The 13,366-nt window shown below is 53.0% G+C and overlaps 1 protein-coding gene across 3 annotated transcripts in view; it reads right to left on the reverse strand.

Annotated features, from left to right (window-relative positions):
- Ap2a2 (adaptor related protein complex 2 subunit alpha 2) overlaps positions 1-13,366 on the reverse strand; it is a 52,654-nt gene that overhangs the window by 15,491 nt on the left and 23,797 nt on the right. For all 3 annotated transcript variants that reach the window (XR_010048437.1, XM_063251958.1, XM_063251957.1), the window contains exons 2-7: positions 12,918-12,986; positions 7,915-8,057; positions 6,785-6,978; positions 3,867-3,996; positions 3,392-3,493; positions 398-506 (exon numbers count right to left, since the gene is read on the reverse strand). Coding sequence is in view for 2 of the 3 variants with exons in the window: in XM_063251958.1 (XP_063108028.1) it covers positions 398-506; positions 3,392-3,493; positions 3,867-3,996; positions 6,785-6,978; positions 7,915-8,057; positions 12,918-12,986 (747 nt within the window). In the remaining variant the exon portion in view is untranslated. The remainder of the gene's footprint in view (positions 1-397; positions 507-3,391; positions 3,494-3,866; positions 3,997-6,784; positions 6,979-7,914; positions 8,058-12,917; positions 12,987-13,366) is intronic.

A 13,366-nucleotide genomic window follows, 5' to 3' on the forward strand; every position in this document is an offset into this window, starting at 1 on the left:
AGCAATAATATTTATGCCCGTTCTGCAGCAACAAAATTGGACTTCTAGATACTGAACTAGGCGTCAAATATTTAGGATGAACCATGAACATAAAAACAGAGTAGGAAAATTCCAGTATACAAAATTTCTAACCATTTCAAGTTAGGTCTGAAAAACTGCACAGCTGCTACACTACACAAAGCAGGGAGAAATCCAACACTCAACAATGCAGTCCCCCAGGAACCTCGGAGAAGGGGCCCCCGGTGGCACTGGTGCCCACTTAGCTACACTCAGTCCTCTGAGGGAAACCGAGGTGGCAGAGCCTTGCTTCCCACCACAGCCTCCAGGCCACACAGCAGCTGGGATGTGACTGGAAGAGCCCCAGCAGCTCTCCAGGGCGGAGGCAGTGGGCTGTTACCTGGGGGCGGGTAGCACTGCAGCAGCCTTAGAAGTTTGACTGACAGCCAGGGAGCTGGGACAAAGTAATAAGTGTAATCCTGAAGGTCCGTGGATGCAGACGTCACAATCTGAAAGACAATGCAGGGATGAGAGCCGAAGAAAAGCCATGTGGGCGGACAGCGCCCCTGCTGCCTGCGCTCATAGTGAGCCACACGGGGGCCTGGTGCTGAGTGCAGGGCCCAAGGCAGCTCCCGAGAGGACCAGCAGCAGCTCTCCACAGAACGCCAGGTGCCCAGCTGTGGGCATGGAGCAGCCAGTGTGCCAGCAAGGGACAGAGGCCAGCCATCGCCTGAACAGGGAGAGACGCTCCAGTGCAGACCAGGCAGAGGCCACCTCACCACAGTGCCACCCTCAGCCACTGCAGCCTACAGGTATCACAATCTATCACCAGGGGCACTGCAGCCTCCGCTGCCGGGAGGCACTCAACTCAGGCCGGCACATCCAGACAGAACAGGCAGTGGGCACAAGAGTCAGCATTTGAGAGGCACTGTCTCATCTCAGTTGAAAAATGCAGTTAGGGAGATAAATACACATTGTGAATTTACTTAAAATTGCTGAACTACACACTAAAAAAAAAAGGTAAATTTTGTTATGTATTTTACCACATAAACTTACAAAAACCACTTGCATAAACAGCAGTAAAAAGTAAAATCTTTAAGCTATCATTGAGAATAGAAATTAAATATGTAACAGAAATAAATGTAGAAAGATAAACAGAACCTCAAAACACTATAAAATCCTAAAGAATTTTTTAAAAAATCAGTCCTCCCAAATTTAAAAACCCAATCCAGAAATGGGCATCTGGGATGAATACACACTTCTCAGATGAAGAAATATGAGTAGCGAATAAACATGTGAAGAAATGTTCAACATCACTGGGCATTTGAGAGATGCAAATTAGAACAACACCGAGATTCCGCCTCACCCCAGAGAGAATGGTACTATCAAGAAATCAAGCAATACAAATGCTGGAGGGGCTGTGGGGAAAAGGATCCCTTCTCCACTGTTGGTGGGAACGAGGACTAGAGGTCCCATTCAACCCAGCTATTCCTCTTCTGGGTATCTTCCCAGAACTGAAAACATCATACCAAATGATATATGTGCACCCATGTTTATAGCAGCAGTTTGGAATAGACAGATCTTGGAAACAATCTAAATGCCCGCCAACCAAAGAATGGATAAAAAGGACATGGTATTTTTACACAATGCAGTGCTACTCAGCCATAAAGGATAAACTTGAGACTTTAATAGGTAAATGGATACAACTAAAAACCATAATCATATAAGCGAAATAAATCAGACTCACATATGTAAACTCATTGTCTCAGTGAGAGGCTGAAAGAAACAATGTGTGTGTATCTACAAAAGATAGTTAAGATAGTTATAATACTGATTTCTGAGTTCATTAAAGAGAAAGGCTTGTGCTAGCATTGTTTGGACAATTAAATGCAAATATCTTGTACTATAAGTAATTGGTTTGAAGATAATACACAATGTATTAACCATTGTTACCCCCAATTATATGTTTTAAAATTTTGCTTTTTTTTTTTTTTTTAAATAGATTTGGGGCCGGGGATTTAGCTCTGGCATAAGTGCCTGCCTGGGAAGCACAAGGTCATGAGTTCGATCTTCAGTAAAAAAAAAAAAATAATAATAATAGATTTGCAAAGAAAAAAGATAACATAGTTATACTACTAATTTCTCTAGTTCATTGAAAAGAAAAGTTTGTGCTAATATTGTTTGGACAATTTTTGTCCAAATTTTTGTTTTGGACAGATATACTCTAAGTAGCTAAAGATAACAATATGAATGTATTAATCATTGTTACCCTCTGTTGTATCTTGAAATTTCTTTTTCTGTTTAAAAAAAAAAAGCTATAAAATGTTATGAAAAAAAAATAAAAGACAAGCCACTGTGTCCACAATGGCAACCGCAGAATCCCAGCAGGGTGGGGCACTACGGCTCTGGTGAACGAGGCAGACCCAGCATGGGGAATACGAGGATGCACTGAGCAGGTCCGGGCTCTGAGTACGGCCAGAGTGGTGGAGCTACTTCTGGGAGGCACTTGCACAGCCAGCAATGCCACCACCCACAGCTCCATGGCCTCAGAAGAGCCAGTGCCACAGAAGACACAGGATGCGTGGGGCCCAGAGGGCAGCATGGGCAGGACCCAGCTGCAGCAGCCTCTGAACACAGTGTAGGCGGCCACTCAAAGCGGCCTTTTTGGAAGACCAACCAAGGTCAAGTGCTAACAATCTATAGTTCCCATCACAGTGTTTGTAAAGTTTAAGACAAAAAAAAAAATTTTAGAGAACAAAACCGACTTAAGCCAGAGAACTGGGCATCTCGGTGCAGACACCTGCCCAGCATGCATAAGGCCCTGGGCCCCACCACCTGGAGACACAGGACAGCCCAGAGGGAAAGCACACGCCAGGCCCCAGCCCTTCCTGACAACCCAGCACCAGCAGAAGTAGTGCCTACCCACTGATAATCGGGAGCCCAGCACCAGCAATGTCAGGCTGCGGCACAGCAGGGGGAATGCACAACACTGTTGAAAGCGCCGGGCACGACTGCAAACAAGCACAGCTACTGGCATCACACACACAAGCCAGGGACTTCTCAGGCTGCTCAGCTGATCCCACGCACTCCCACTGGAAGAAGTAAACAGCTCCATAGGACAGAGGAGCTGGTGAGTTTGCCCCAGCCCATAACACAGTCCAATTCTCTGCAGCATTAGGAGAAACTCAAGGACTTCACACACAACACGGACGGGACAGGCCACACAAAGACAAAAGAACACGTGAGGTGCGTATCCATCTACCACGCCGTAGACACAGGCAATGCAGGAGGCCTGTGCAGGCTGCGTGCTCCAGGGCCACACCTGAGCCCAGGGGCACCATGCCAGGCGACCCTCAGATAGACCCTATACCCAACACCTGCCCCATGCACTCACTCTGCTCAGCCTGGAGACGGCAAGGGACACAGAGGTCTTAAACTCCTCAGGGTTCTTCTGGGCCAGCGTGGTGATTAAGCTGGTGGCTGCAGTGACCACACCCTGAAAGACACAGACAGCAGATGTCTGGGGCTCTACCAGCCTGCCCAGGCTCCACAGTATCCTCACATGGTCTGTCCTCTGGGTCTGGCTTCTCTCTGGAAACTGGAAAGCCAGCAAGGCATGTGGCCCTGGAGAGGGTGTGCATGGGCCATCTAAATGCTGGGGACACCAAGGACATCACCCACTAGACAGCCATTTCCTAGGCACCATCTTGCCCGGCTGTGTGCCCAGGGAGCCTCCAAGCAGCAGCCAAGCAGGGGCCCTGGCACAGCCTGGGACAGCACACTGTGCCCAGGGCTGCCAGTATCCATGCACATCAGCCTGGCGCATGGCCCTGCTCATGGCCTCAGTTGCACGGGCAGCGTGGACTCACCAGGTGCTGGTCATTGAGCAAGTGCACCACACGCGATGTCCAGTCACCCATCGGGACAAGGTCAGGGGATGCCCTGTACAGGCGCAGCAGGCACAGGGCTGCGCTCTGCTTCACGCTGTCCATGGTGTCTCTGGAAGGCAGTCATCAGCAGTCACCACACAGTACAGCCCAGAGCCATGCAGAACACCCCAGGGTCTTCAGGAGGCAGAAGGAGATACTGACACAACTCCCACCACACACGCAGTCCCCTCAGAGGGCTCCACACACGCTTTGCAATACCTCAGCAAAAGCCCTGCTGGCCAGTCTCTGCTGCCAGCTGCTGCTCTGTCACTTCCTCAGCACAGAGCACAGGCCTGGGCTGACCTCACACAGTCCTGCTCCTCGCCATAAGAACCAGCAGAACCCACAGCCACGGTTGCAATGTTAACAGTGTCAGGGTCTCAACAGTGACTTCCTCTTTCACCTCCAAAACGTGGCCTGAGCCTCATCCATGCCCTTGGAGGGAAGGCAAGCCAGGGACAGTGGGTGGGAGGCACTAAGCCCATTCCTAATGCCCAAAACAAGACAAGCACATGGTAGGCATCAAGAGAAAGTATAAGCCAGCCACAGTGGCAGGCAATGGGTCCCAACGACTTGGGAGGCACAGAGAAGGACTGCAAGCCCTAAGCCAGCGAGCCTATAGGACTCGGCAATACACGTCATCCCGATCCTGGTTAAGAGCCCAGCACTGCACACACGCCTATAAAAAGGGTTAAGGATATAGGTCGTAAGAAATCACCTGATTAGCATGTGCAAGGGCCTGGGTTCAAGTACCACAAAGTGGGGGTCACCTTACACAGGAGTATAAGTGGTCACCACCATCACATCACAACCTGACCTGCAGCCTCACTCTGACTTCCTCCTTCCAATCACATGGTGAGGGGCCCTGGGAAGCCATGTGGGACAGGAGACCGTTCTCTGTCCTCCCTGCCAGGGAGTCAAGGGATGAAGCACCAAGGTTATTGGCCTGCAGATCCTGGGCTGCTGGCTTCCGCACTGCTGTGGCCATGAGCGGGTGTAGGATCCACTGCCCCCACCCACTGCGCTGCTGGGCAGCAGGGCCATCAGGTGTACTGCATGGAGGCCGTAGGTCCTCAGACCTGGGGTGGGAGCAGCTGCCCCACTAGGAAGGGCCTGGAATGCTTTCTTGGTTACCTCCTGGCTCTGGGTTTTTATTCCTAATGAGGCAAAACCAGCAGGAGAAACTCCCCTAGAACTGTATCAAAGAAAAACCACCTTAAACAAAAAGTCCTTCTGGGCCAGCCAGAAGTGCTGACACACACCCCTGATCCCAGAACTTAGGAAGCTGAGGCAGGAGGATTGTGAGTTTAAGATTAGCCTGGGGCTACAGAGTAAGACCTTGTCTCCTGAAGCAAAATAATTTAAAAATTCTTTTGGATGCACACATTGTGGAGAGAGAAGCAGGTGTGCACCCCTCCTGGCCCCACCAGACCTGGGGTCAAGCTAAGATCCTACTACCCGGGCATCCATGCTGGCTGAGCAGCAGGACTGTTTGCTGCCGCCTGCTGCCATCCACCCAGGCTGAGGGCCCCAGCAGCTCCTGGGCCCCCACAGACCTCTCCTGCACCTCACACCCCTATTACTGCTGGCCAGCCTGTCTCAGGGTCAGTGTCCACCAGCCCCTCTGACCAACCATCCAGGACTTAATCACCTGCTGCTCGGCCAGGCATCAGGCATCAGGCATATTTTCTAAGGGTGGCCCATGGGCACCACATACCATTCTCACAGGACAGCTCAGTTGTGAAGCAACACCAGGCCCTGTTCTGTGGGCAGACACTGTCTGTCGTCCCTTCTAAGGACGCTGCTACAGCCTCCATCCTCATCATCTGCGTGCTGTGTGTGCGTCATTGGGGGACAATGCCCATGTGCCCCGACACTGACCAAGCACACACAGGGACAAGTCCTGTGCCATGCTGGGGGAGCTGGACAAAGAGGGTGGAGCCGAGCCAGGCTGGGCAGGCAGAGCTCCACAGTGGCTGTCAGGGTCTCTCAGCATCGTCACTCCTCCTCTCCGGTACTCACCTCTACCAACACTGACCCTCCTGCCTCCAAGGTGGCTTCACTTTCAGGTACAAAGTTCTCCAGATTCTGCTCAAGGCACAGCACAACAGCCTGGGACCCCACTACCACCACTCTGCCTCCTCCCTTCCCTCTCCAGCTTCCAGGGGCCACAGAGCTCAGTCTGAACCCAAAGTCAATACCAGGCTGGCTCCTTGCACTGCTCCTGGGACCCTCCCTCCCCTGTGTCCCATGACTTCCTGTCAGGGCCTCCATGAGCCCAGGGCAACAGGTGACAATGCCCTGAGATGCCACCCAATGTGCTCTCAGGGACAGGGGGCCAGTGGAGAACTCGGGGCTACACCAGCATCTGCCCACTCCCGGAGCCTCTACTCTGCCCTCACCATGCTGCCTAAGGGTTGTGCACATCATACTGACAGTCACCCCAGCCTCCTCTGGTTCCTAAAGGTGCAGGTAGATGTGCCACCCTATGGCTGTGGGAAACCCCACAGAGACCCCAGAACAGGTGGGTGATTCGCCACACACCAGGGGCCATTTCACCCTTGCCTAGGACCAGCTCCTCAAGCCACTCGTTGTGCTCCAAGTGAGGAGCAGGACACACAGGGCACAGGTCCCTGGCCTTCCCTCCGAACACCAAGCCACAGCCTTTCTTTCCCTTGGCACCAGCAAGCTGGAGCCCCTCCCGGCTTGACTGTGGCTGCCAGGATCAGGTTTCTGTCCGAAGTCTACATTCTTATCTCGAGGGTCTCTCGCCAGACTCCTTCTGAAAGGGCACCTCCTGGCCCAGCCTCGGGCTGCACCTGTGGGAAGTGGTGGGGACATCACCCCCAGACACATACCCTGCAACAAGGATCTTGGGGATCTCCCCGGCGAAGGCCTCTGCCATCTCTCGACTGCCCACGTTGGCAATGCAGTGCAGGGCAAGGCCCATGAAGGTGGGGTTTCGGCTGGCAAGGTCATTCTTGATGGCATTGTTGATCAGGCGGATCAGCTCACTGTTGGAGTTCACCAACACAGAGATGAAGAGGTAACCCTAGGACAGGTGAGACAAGGGTGTGAGGAGCTGCCTGGGGAACCACCATACCCTGTCCACAGCAGGGCGCCAGGGTGTCCCCTAGAGGGCGCACAGGCAAGGTGTGGGCTCTCTGCTACGTGCCACCCAACCCTCAACCAGATTCTGGTTTAGGGAACACCGACTATAAACACTACGCATCCGGTAGGCTGTGACTTTTCCAGATGTTTTCAACCCAGTCAGTGACTTCAAATATGCAGATGCAGAGGGCTGACTCTGCTTAACAAAAAGCCCTGATATGCAGTATTCCTCAGTTTCTAAAGTTTCTTCCTCTAGGTACTGGCGAGCAAACCAGGGGTGCTCTGCAACTAAGCTACACCCTCAGCCCTTTAATTTTACCATGAGCAAAGCTCCCTGTTAAGTCCCTAAGTTGCCAGGCAGAATCTGAACTTGCACTCCTCTGGTTTCAGCCTAGGTGCTAAGTGCTTTCAGGCATGTATCACGATACCTAGCTTAGAAAGTCATTTCTTTTTTTTTTTTTAAACTAACAGAGAAAACTACTGCTTTATGACACTGGGGAAACACAGAAATAATGCTGTTACAAGAAAATACAGAGCTGAAACCGCCAAGCCTGGGTGGCCTGGGAATAGGGAGGAGAACAGGGGCCATGTCTCCCTGACCTCATGTGCCTTTCTGGGCAGCGCCTGCCGCACAGCACTGCCAGGGGCAGTGCAGTCGGGGGCTCTGCAAGGGGAGGCTGAACCAGGGTAGGGTGCACAGAGCTGAGCTCAGGCACCACCCAGAGCCCACACCTGCAGCAGCCTCCCACGTGGGAGTGGGCATGGAGAAGTAGCAGAGGCTGGGCTGCCCCATCAGAAGAAGCCTGTCAGTGCCATCTGAACCACACCTGCCAGCCTGGTGGGCACAGGGCACCATGCCACCCCACAGGGTACTCACAATCTGCTTCTCTGTGTAGCGGTTGGAGCTCAGCAGGTTCACAGCCTCCATGTGCCCAAAGTCAATGTCGTGACCCAGGAGGAAGATGAAGAGTAGCTTGCACACATACTTCTTTTTACTGTAGCCATCAAGAGCCTTGTCACCTACACAACAGGGGATGTCTGAGCTCACTGTTGGGTGGACAAAGCACGCAGTAGAGGACTGAGGAGGGCCACAGAGAGCTGCAGGTGCACCCCATGCACTGCCATCTGCTCCAGGGCTTGGCTCCCCTGACAAAGAGCAGCACAGGCCAGTGCAATGGCCCTGCAGCCTGGGATCTACAAGCCCACAAGAATGCACAGAGCGCATCTTTAGCGAAGTTCACAGGCCCTGGCAGCTGACACACCCTGAGCCATACAAGGCATAGCACATGCACATACAGGCACAGCCCAGGACAACTTTGTTTTCACTATCACCAGAGACTGCCCCTCCCGGAGGTCACAGTATGGAGCGAGGAGAACAATCAGTGGGTAAGAAACCACCAGGTGAAACACCCAAGCAACAGGAGCTTCTCCTCACCAGGAACTATAGCATGTAGGATGGGAAAGGCTGAGACCTCTAACCCACAGTCTCGAAAACTTCAAAAAGAAGACCTTCCAAGCTTAGACCATGCCGGCAGCTAGAAACGAGCTGGGCTTCAGGAAGCACTTCTCTCTCACCAGGCTCAAACAATGGTACTGTTTCAAAGCCCAGGCAACACCAAAGAGTCAGTGTGTGACTCCTGCTTGCACCCTGCAAAGCTTGCCCTCCCAGTCCTTGGAAGAGGATACTGTAGAACAAATCACACCATAGGACACCACCGGAACACAGCATCTGTGCCACTCCTGGCCATCGGCCACCAGCACCTACCTGCACCTGGCCCACACATCCGGCCCTGCACAGGGCCCTCACACCTTCTCAGTGAAGGGGCATCTAGGTATGAGGCCAGGTGGCATCGTAGCCCATCAGGCCTTTGGGCCTAACCTTCTCAGCATGATCCCAGCACCCAAAGGGCTCCTGCCCACCCAGCACGAAGACTCCCTCTGCAACCCATCCAACCTTCCCACATCTGCACCCACCCAAAGGCCTGCACCACATCATACCAGCAACATCCCTGCTCCCTGGAGAGCCAAGCTCCCTCTGCCCCGGGCAAACTCTGCCCTGCACCTGCAGATGGGACCTGCCAAGTGAGGGCCTCTGGAAGTCCGGAGCCACAGAGTCCCTGTGTCAGTGCTCAGACTGTTGCCAACCTAAGCAGTTGCCTGAGTACTGAACTGGACTGGTTTTCTTCTCTGGAAATTCTAAAAGGTCTTTGATTTGCTCAGGTGTAAGCCAGGAGGGTGTAACAATTCAATGCAGAGTGAAGAAACTGTAGGTCCATGCAGCACCAGGACTCAAAAGGCTGGCTTGGGTAGCTTTCTGAGCCCCTGATCCTAGTGTCCCGGAGCCCTAGGGGCAGGTCAGGCTGCAACACAGGTGCCCAACAGGTGTGGACAGCACCTCCCAGGAGTGATGTTCTTGACCACACATCAAGGAGAACAAGACACTGCCACGGTTTGGCATGCTGCACCCAGATGAGCCTCATCCCACAGCTACCATGGGTTGGGGGCCAGGTGCCCTTCTGGAAGCCAGGGCAGAGTGGGGAATCACTGCTGCACCTCACGGAGCCCAGCAGGGGCAGCTCCAAGGCCTGCACCATAGACAGTGAAGGATAAGCAACCATGTTAGTGGGACAGCAGAGCATACAAACAAAGGAAAAATGAAAACTGAGCTCTTATAATTTAGGAATTTAGCCTCTCACAGTAATGTACACCTGTAAGTCAACACTCAGGAGGCTGAGGCATGAGATGGCTTCGAGCCTAAGGCCAGCCTGGGTTACACAGTGAGCTCAAGGCCAGCCTGAACTGCACGGAGAGACCGACCCTGTTTCTCAGCTTGTTCTGCAGAGCTCTGCCATGTCAAACGTTCGCAGTCCTATCTGGACAACCAAGCCCATGTACTACAAACTAAAATGAAATGAAAACAGCACTGCCATATGCCCAGGAACCTGACCTCACATGCACATGCAGAGGAAACCAACACCTGCACAGCTGTGCTCAGAACAGCACCAGCCCCCCCCCATCCCGCCAGGGCGCAAGTGTCTGAGCATCCTCTGTGGATAAATAGATAAGCTTGTGGAGTATTACACAGCCTTCAAAAGGAAGGGAGACTACCACATGGTGAAGCCCAAGAGGAACCCTGAGGCATCATATGACAGAAATAAAAGAGCAACACTGTATGACTCCACTTCCTCAGAGTAAGGCAGTGGCACTAGGGTCAGGGTTGGCATTTGACAAGGACACAGGGTCAGGTCTGCAGCATGAAGAAGGCTGTGGAGACAGACAATGGAGAAAGCTGCACCGCAACAGGAATGCACCTAACACAGAGACAGGTCATTCTCAAAGGAGGGGACGAGGATGGGGAGGCAAAGGGCGGAGAGAGGGATCGTACACGAACTCAGGTCCATCCAGTTCGGTTTGTGATCAGAACTGTGGAGGGTTCAGTTTATGAATTGAGGCGCCACTGTGCTAGTGTGTGCCACCCACCCAGCCAACTCAATGGTGCAGCCCTAGGGCTTGAGCTACATCTCCAGCCCCTTTATTTACTTTTTTATTCTGAATAGGATCTCACTAAGTGTCTAAACTGCTCAGTTGCCCAGGCTGGACCCAAACTTGTGATCCTCCTGCCTCTGTCTCCAAGTGTTGGGACTGCCGGTGGGTGCTGTCATGCCTGGCTTGGCCTCATTTCTTAAAGACGTTGAGGAGTGGGGCTGAACCTGGAGATGGTGCCTGCACTCTACCAGCACCCTCACCTCAGTGGAGCCCGCCCTCTTGCCCCATGCCCCCTCGCAGCTTTGAAGCTTCTGGTCACGGCCTCTGTGTGGCACAGCCATGGCAATACTTTCTATTCAATCAGTGGGCCTGGGGACTGGGCCTGGGGACTGAATCCAGGTCCTGCATACCAAGCCACATCCCCAGTCCTTTCTAGTTTTCATTTTGAGACAGGAACTCACTGCGAACAACAGCCCCCTAGCTGTGACAGCCAAAACTGCCTGTCTCCTGGGGAATAGGATCCTAACAACTGTCCCAGGCCTTCCACATCACCAGCACAGCTCTGTGTGGCTGCTGTCCCTGCCGGAGGACAGTGCTGCCCAGAGTGACTCATCATGTCTGCCCTGCACTGCAGGCCAGCATCAGCCTGACACCAGAGCTACCGAGCACATGGATGAGGCTGTCCACATAGATATGCTCTACAGGGGACAGCAGGAAACGTTAGACACAGGTGCCACTCTGCATGACAGCAGTGATTTTCCAAACATAACACAGGACTAACCAAAATATGGTTAAGTTCAAACTTCTGTTTAGGCTTTTCATTGAGGCCACAAAAATACAGGCCCAGGGCGATCTGTGCTGTGAGGGTCTCAGCAGTGTGGAGTTGTGTCCCAAGGCACTGGCCGGGGGACCCTCAGGCTACCCCACTCAGGGGTAGGGAACGTCTGCTCCTGTTCAGTGAAGCCAGCACTCACACAGACCACAGACAGGGGGACATAGTCTCTTCCCAGGCAGACAGGCAGAACAAGGACCAGATGGGGTCCCCCCAGAGTCCTAAAATACAGAGAAGTCTGGGAACTAAAGAGCTGAACAAAGCTTTTCATCTTCTGGCGAAAGAGGGATTGGGAGAAAGCCTCACTCTATAGCGCAGACTAGACTCCAACTCATGATCTTGCCTCAGCCTCTCAATGCCAGGACTACACATGCCTGGTTACAGAGTCCTCAATCTTAAAATTACACATCAGCAAGTTAGATTATTCTAAGACCAATAAGACTTCACATCTGATGGAACCTTCCATACGGACAGTGGAGGACTGATAGGCACTAGGCACTTACCTCCACCGGCCATCCACCATGCTCTCACGCAGGCACGGGCAGGATGGCAGGCACAGCCTATGCTGTGCACACAGGGCTGACAGGGTCTTGTCCATGGGAGCACACGGACTCCATGCCTAACCCACTTCTCCTCCCACACACTGCTGTTTCTCTGGCACCATCCCATGGAGAGTCTGCAGCGGAACCCACCTGAGGGTGTGACTCTGTGCCAGTCAGCAACGGCTCGGGGTAGCCCCACCTGCACCAGGTGGAACACCTGTGGGACAATCTCACTCTTCACAGAGCCCTGGAATCCCAGGTGCACCACACACAAGCAAATCCTCCCCAGCCCACTACAGGGGTCTCATGGTCTCCTGTAGGCCCTTGGACCTGGCCAGGTTGTTAAAACCCCAAACTCTCTGGAGTGCAGCAAGGCTCACCCTGTGGTGCTGGTTCTGCATCACCTGGGCTCCAGGTGCAGGGCTCTTCTGTGACAGCTACAGCTCTGCAGCACCAAGGTCCCCATCCAGCTGCTCCAGGAAACCTCAGCTCTGCTTGGTGCTGAAGTACCCTCAGGCCTGAGCCAGGGATCAACCCCATAAAATACACTGAAAGCCCAGACTGAGAGGACCAGCTGGGCCCTCACATGCAAGACCAGAGCCAGCCTCTGCCGAATGGGTCCTCCCAGCCAGGGCGTCAGAGAAAAGCCTTGCTGACAGCACCCACCAAGACTCTGGCAAGACTGCAGAGGGCAATGGGCAGCTAGGAACCCTGTGTCCAAGGCTCGTCCCCACCTGCGGTCAGGCCACCTGGCTCCTGCCAGCACTGCTCCAACCCAGGAAAAGACCAAAGCCTGGGCCACCGCCCCTAGGAGGGATGCACCATCTAGGGACCCCACAGGTGCAGGCTCAGGAGCTCAGGAACTGCCTGAACCCAGGCTGGCTTCACAGACAAATAGAAACCGACCACCTGAGAATTCAATTTTGGATCACAAAGGAAAATAAGACAATGTTAAAAACACTCAGTCCTCCCTATAAAAAGTATACACTAAACTATATCATCAAAAAAGCTAACACTTACCTTTGAATTTTGACCTAATATTTGCCAGTTCCTTGTTTATCCTCTTTATTTCTGCTTCTTTGCTTTTACCTAAAAAATAAAATAAAGACAGAAAAAAATATATGTACGCTATCACTGACTTTTAAAGAAAAGCCCTCTGCCCAGTGAGACCCACACTGTAACCCAAAGCAGTAGAATGCATCGGTAGCAGAGGGCGAGCTGTGTGGCCAAGAGACCAGGCAGGTGCACAGAGCATGCCTAGTGGCCACAGCAGCAGAGCCCGAGCCAATCCACCGGCGCCCCACTTTCAGAGCTCTAGCCAGCACCTTCCAGGACAGCCCCGGCTCACGCAGGGCTCCTGCAAGGCCTCCCCTGTGCCACTGCACATGGGAGCACCCAAGATGCCTGGTGGGGGGCCCGTCTCCATCAGCTACATGACTGTCCTTCTGCAACCTCCAGAGAAGTGGCTG

The sequence above is a fragment of the Cavia porcellus genome, unplaced genomic scaffold (assembly GCF_034190915.1).
Source record: "Cavia porcellus strain 051 isolate PalLab524CR breed Dunkin Hartley unplaced genomic scaffold, mCavPor4.1 scaffold_6, whole genome shotgun sequence".
NCBI lineage: Eukaryota > Metazoa > Chordata > Mammalia > Rodentia > Caviidae > Cavia > Cavia porcellus.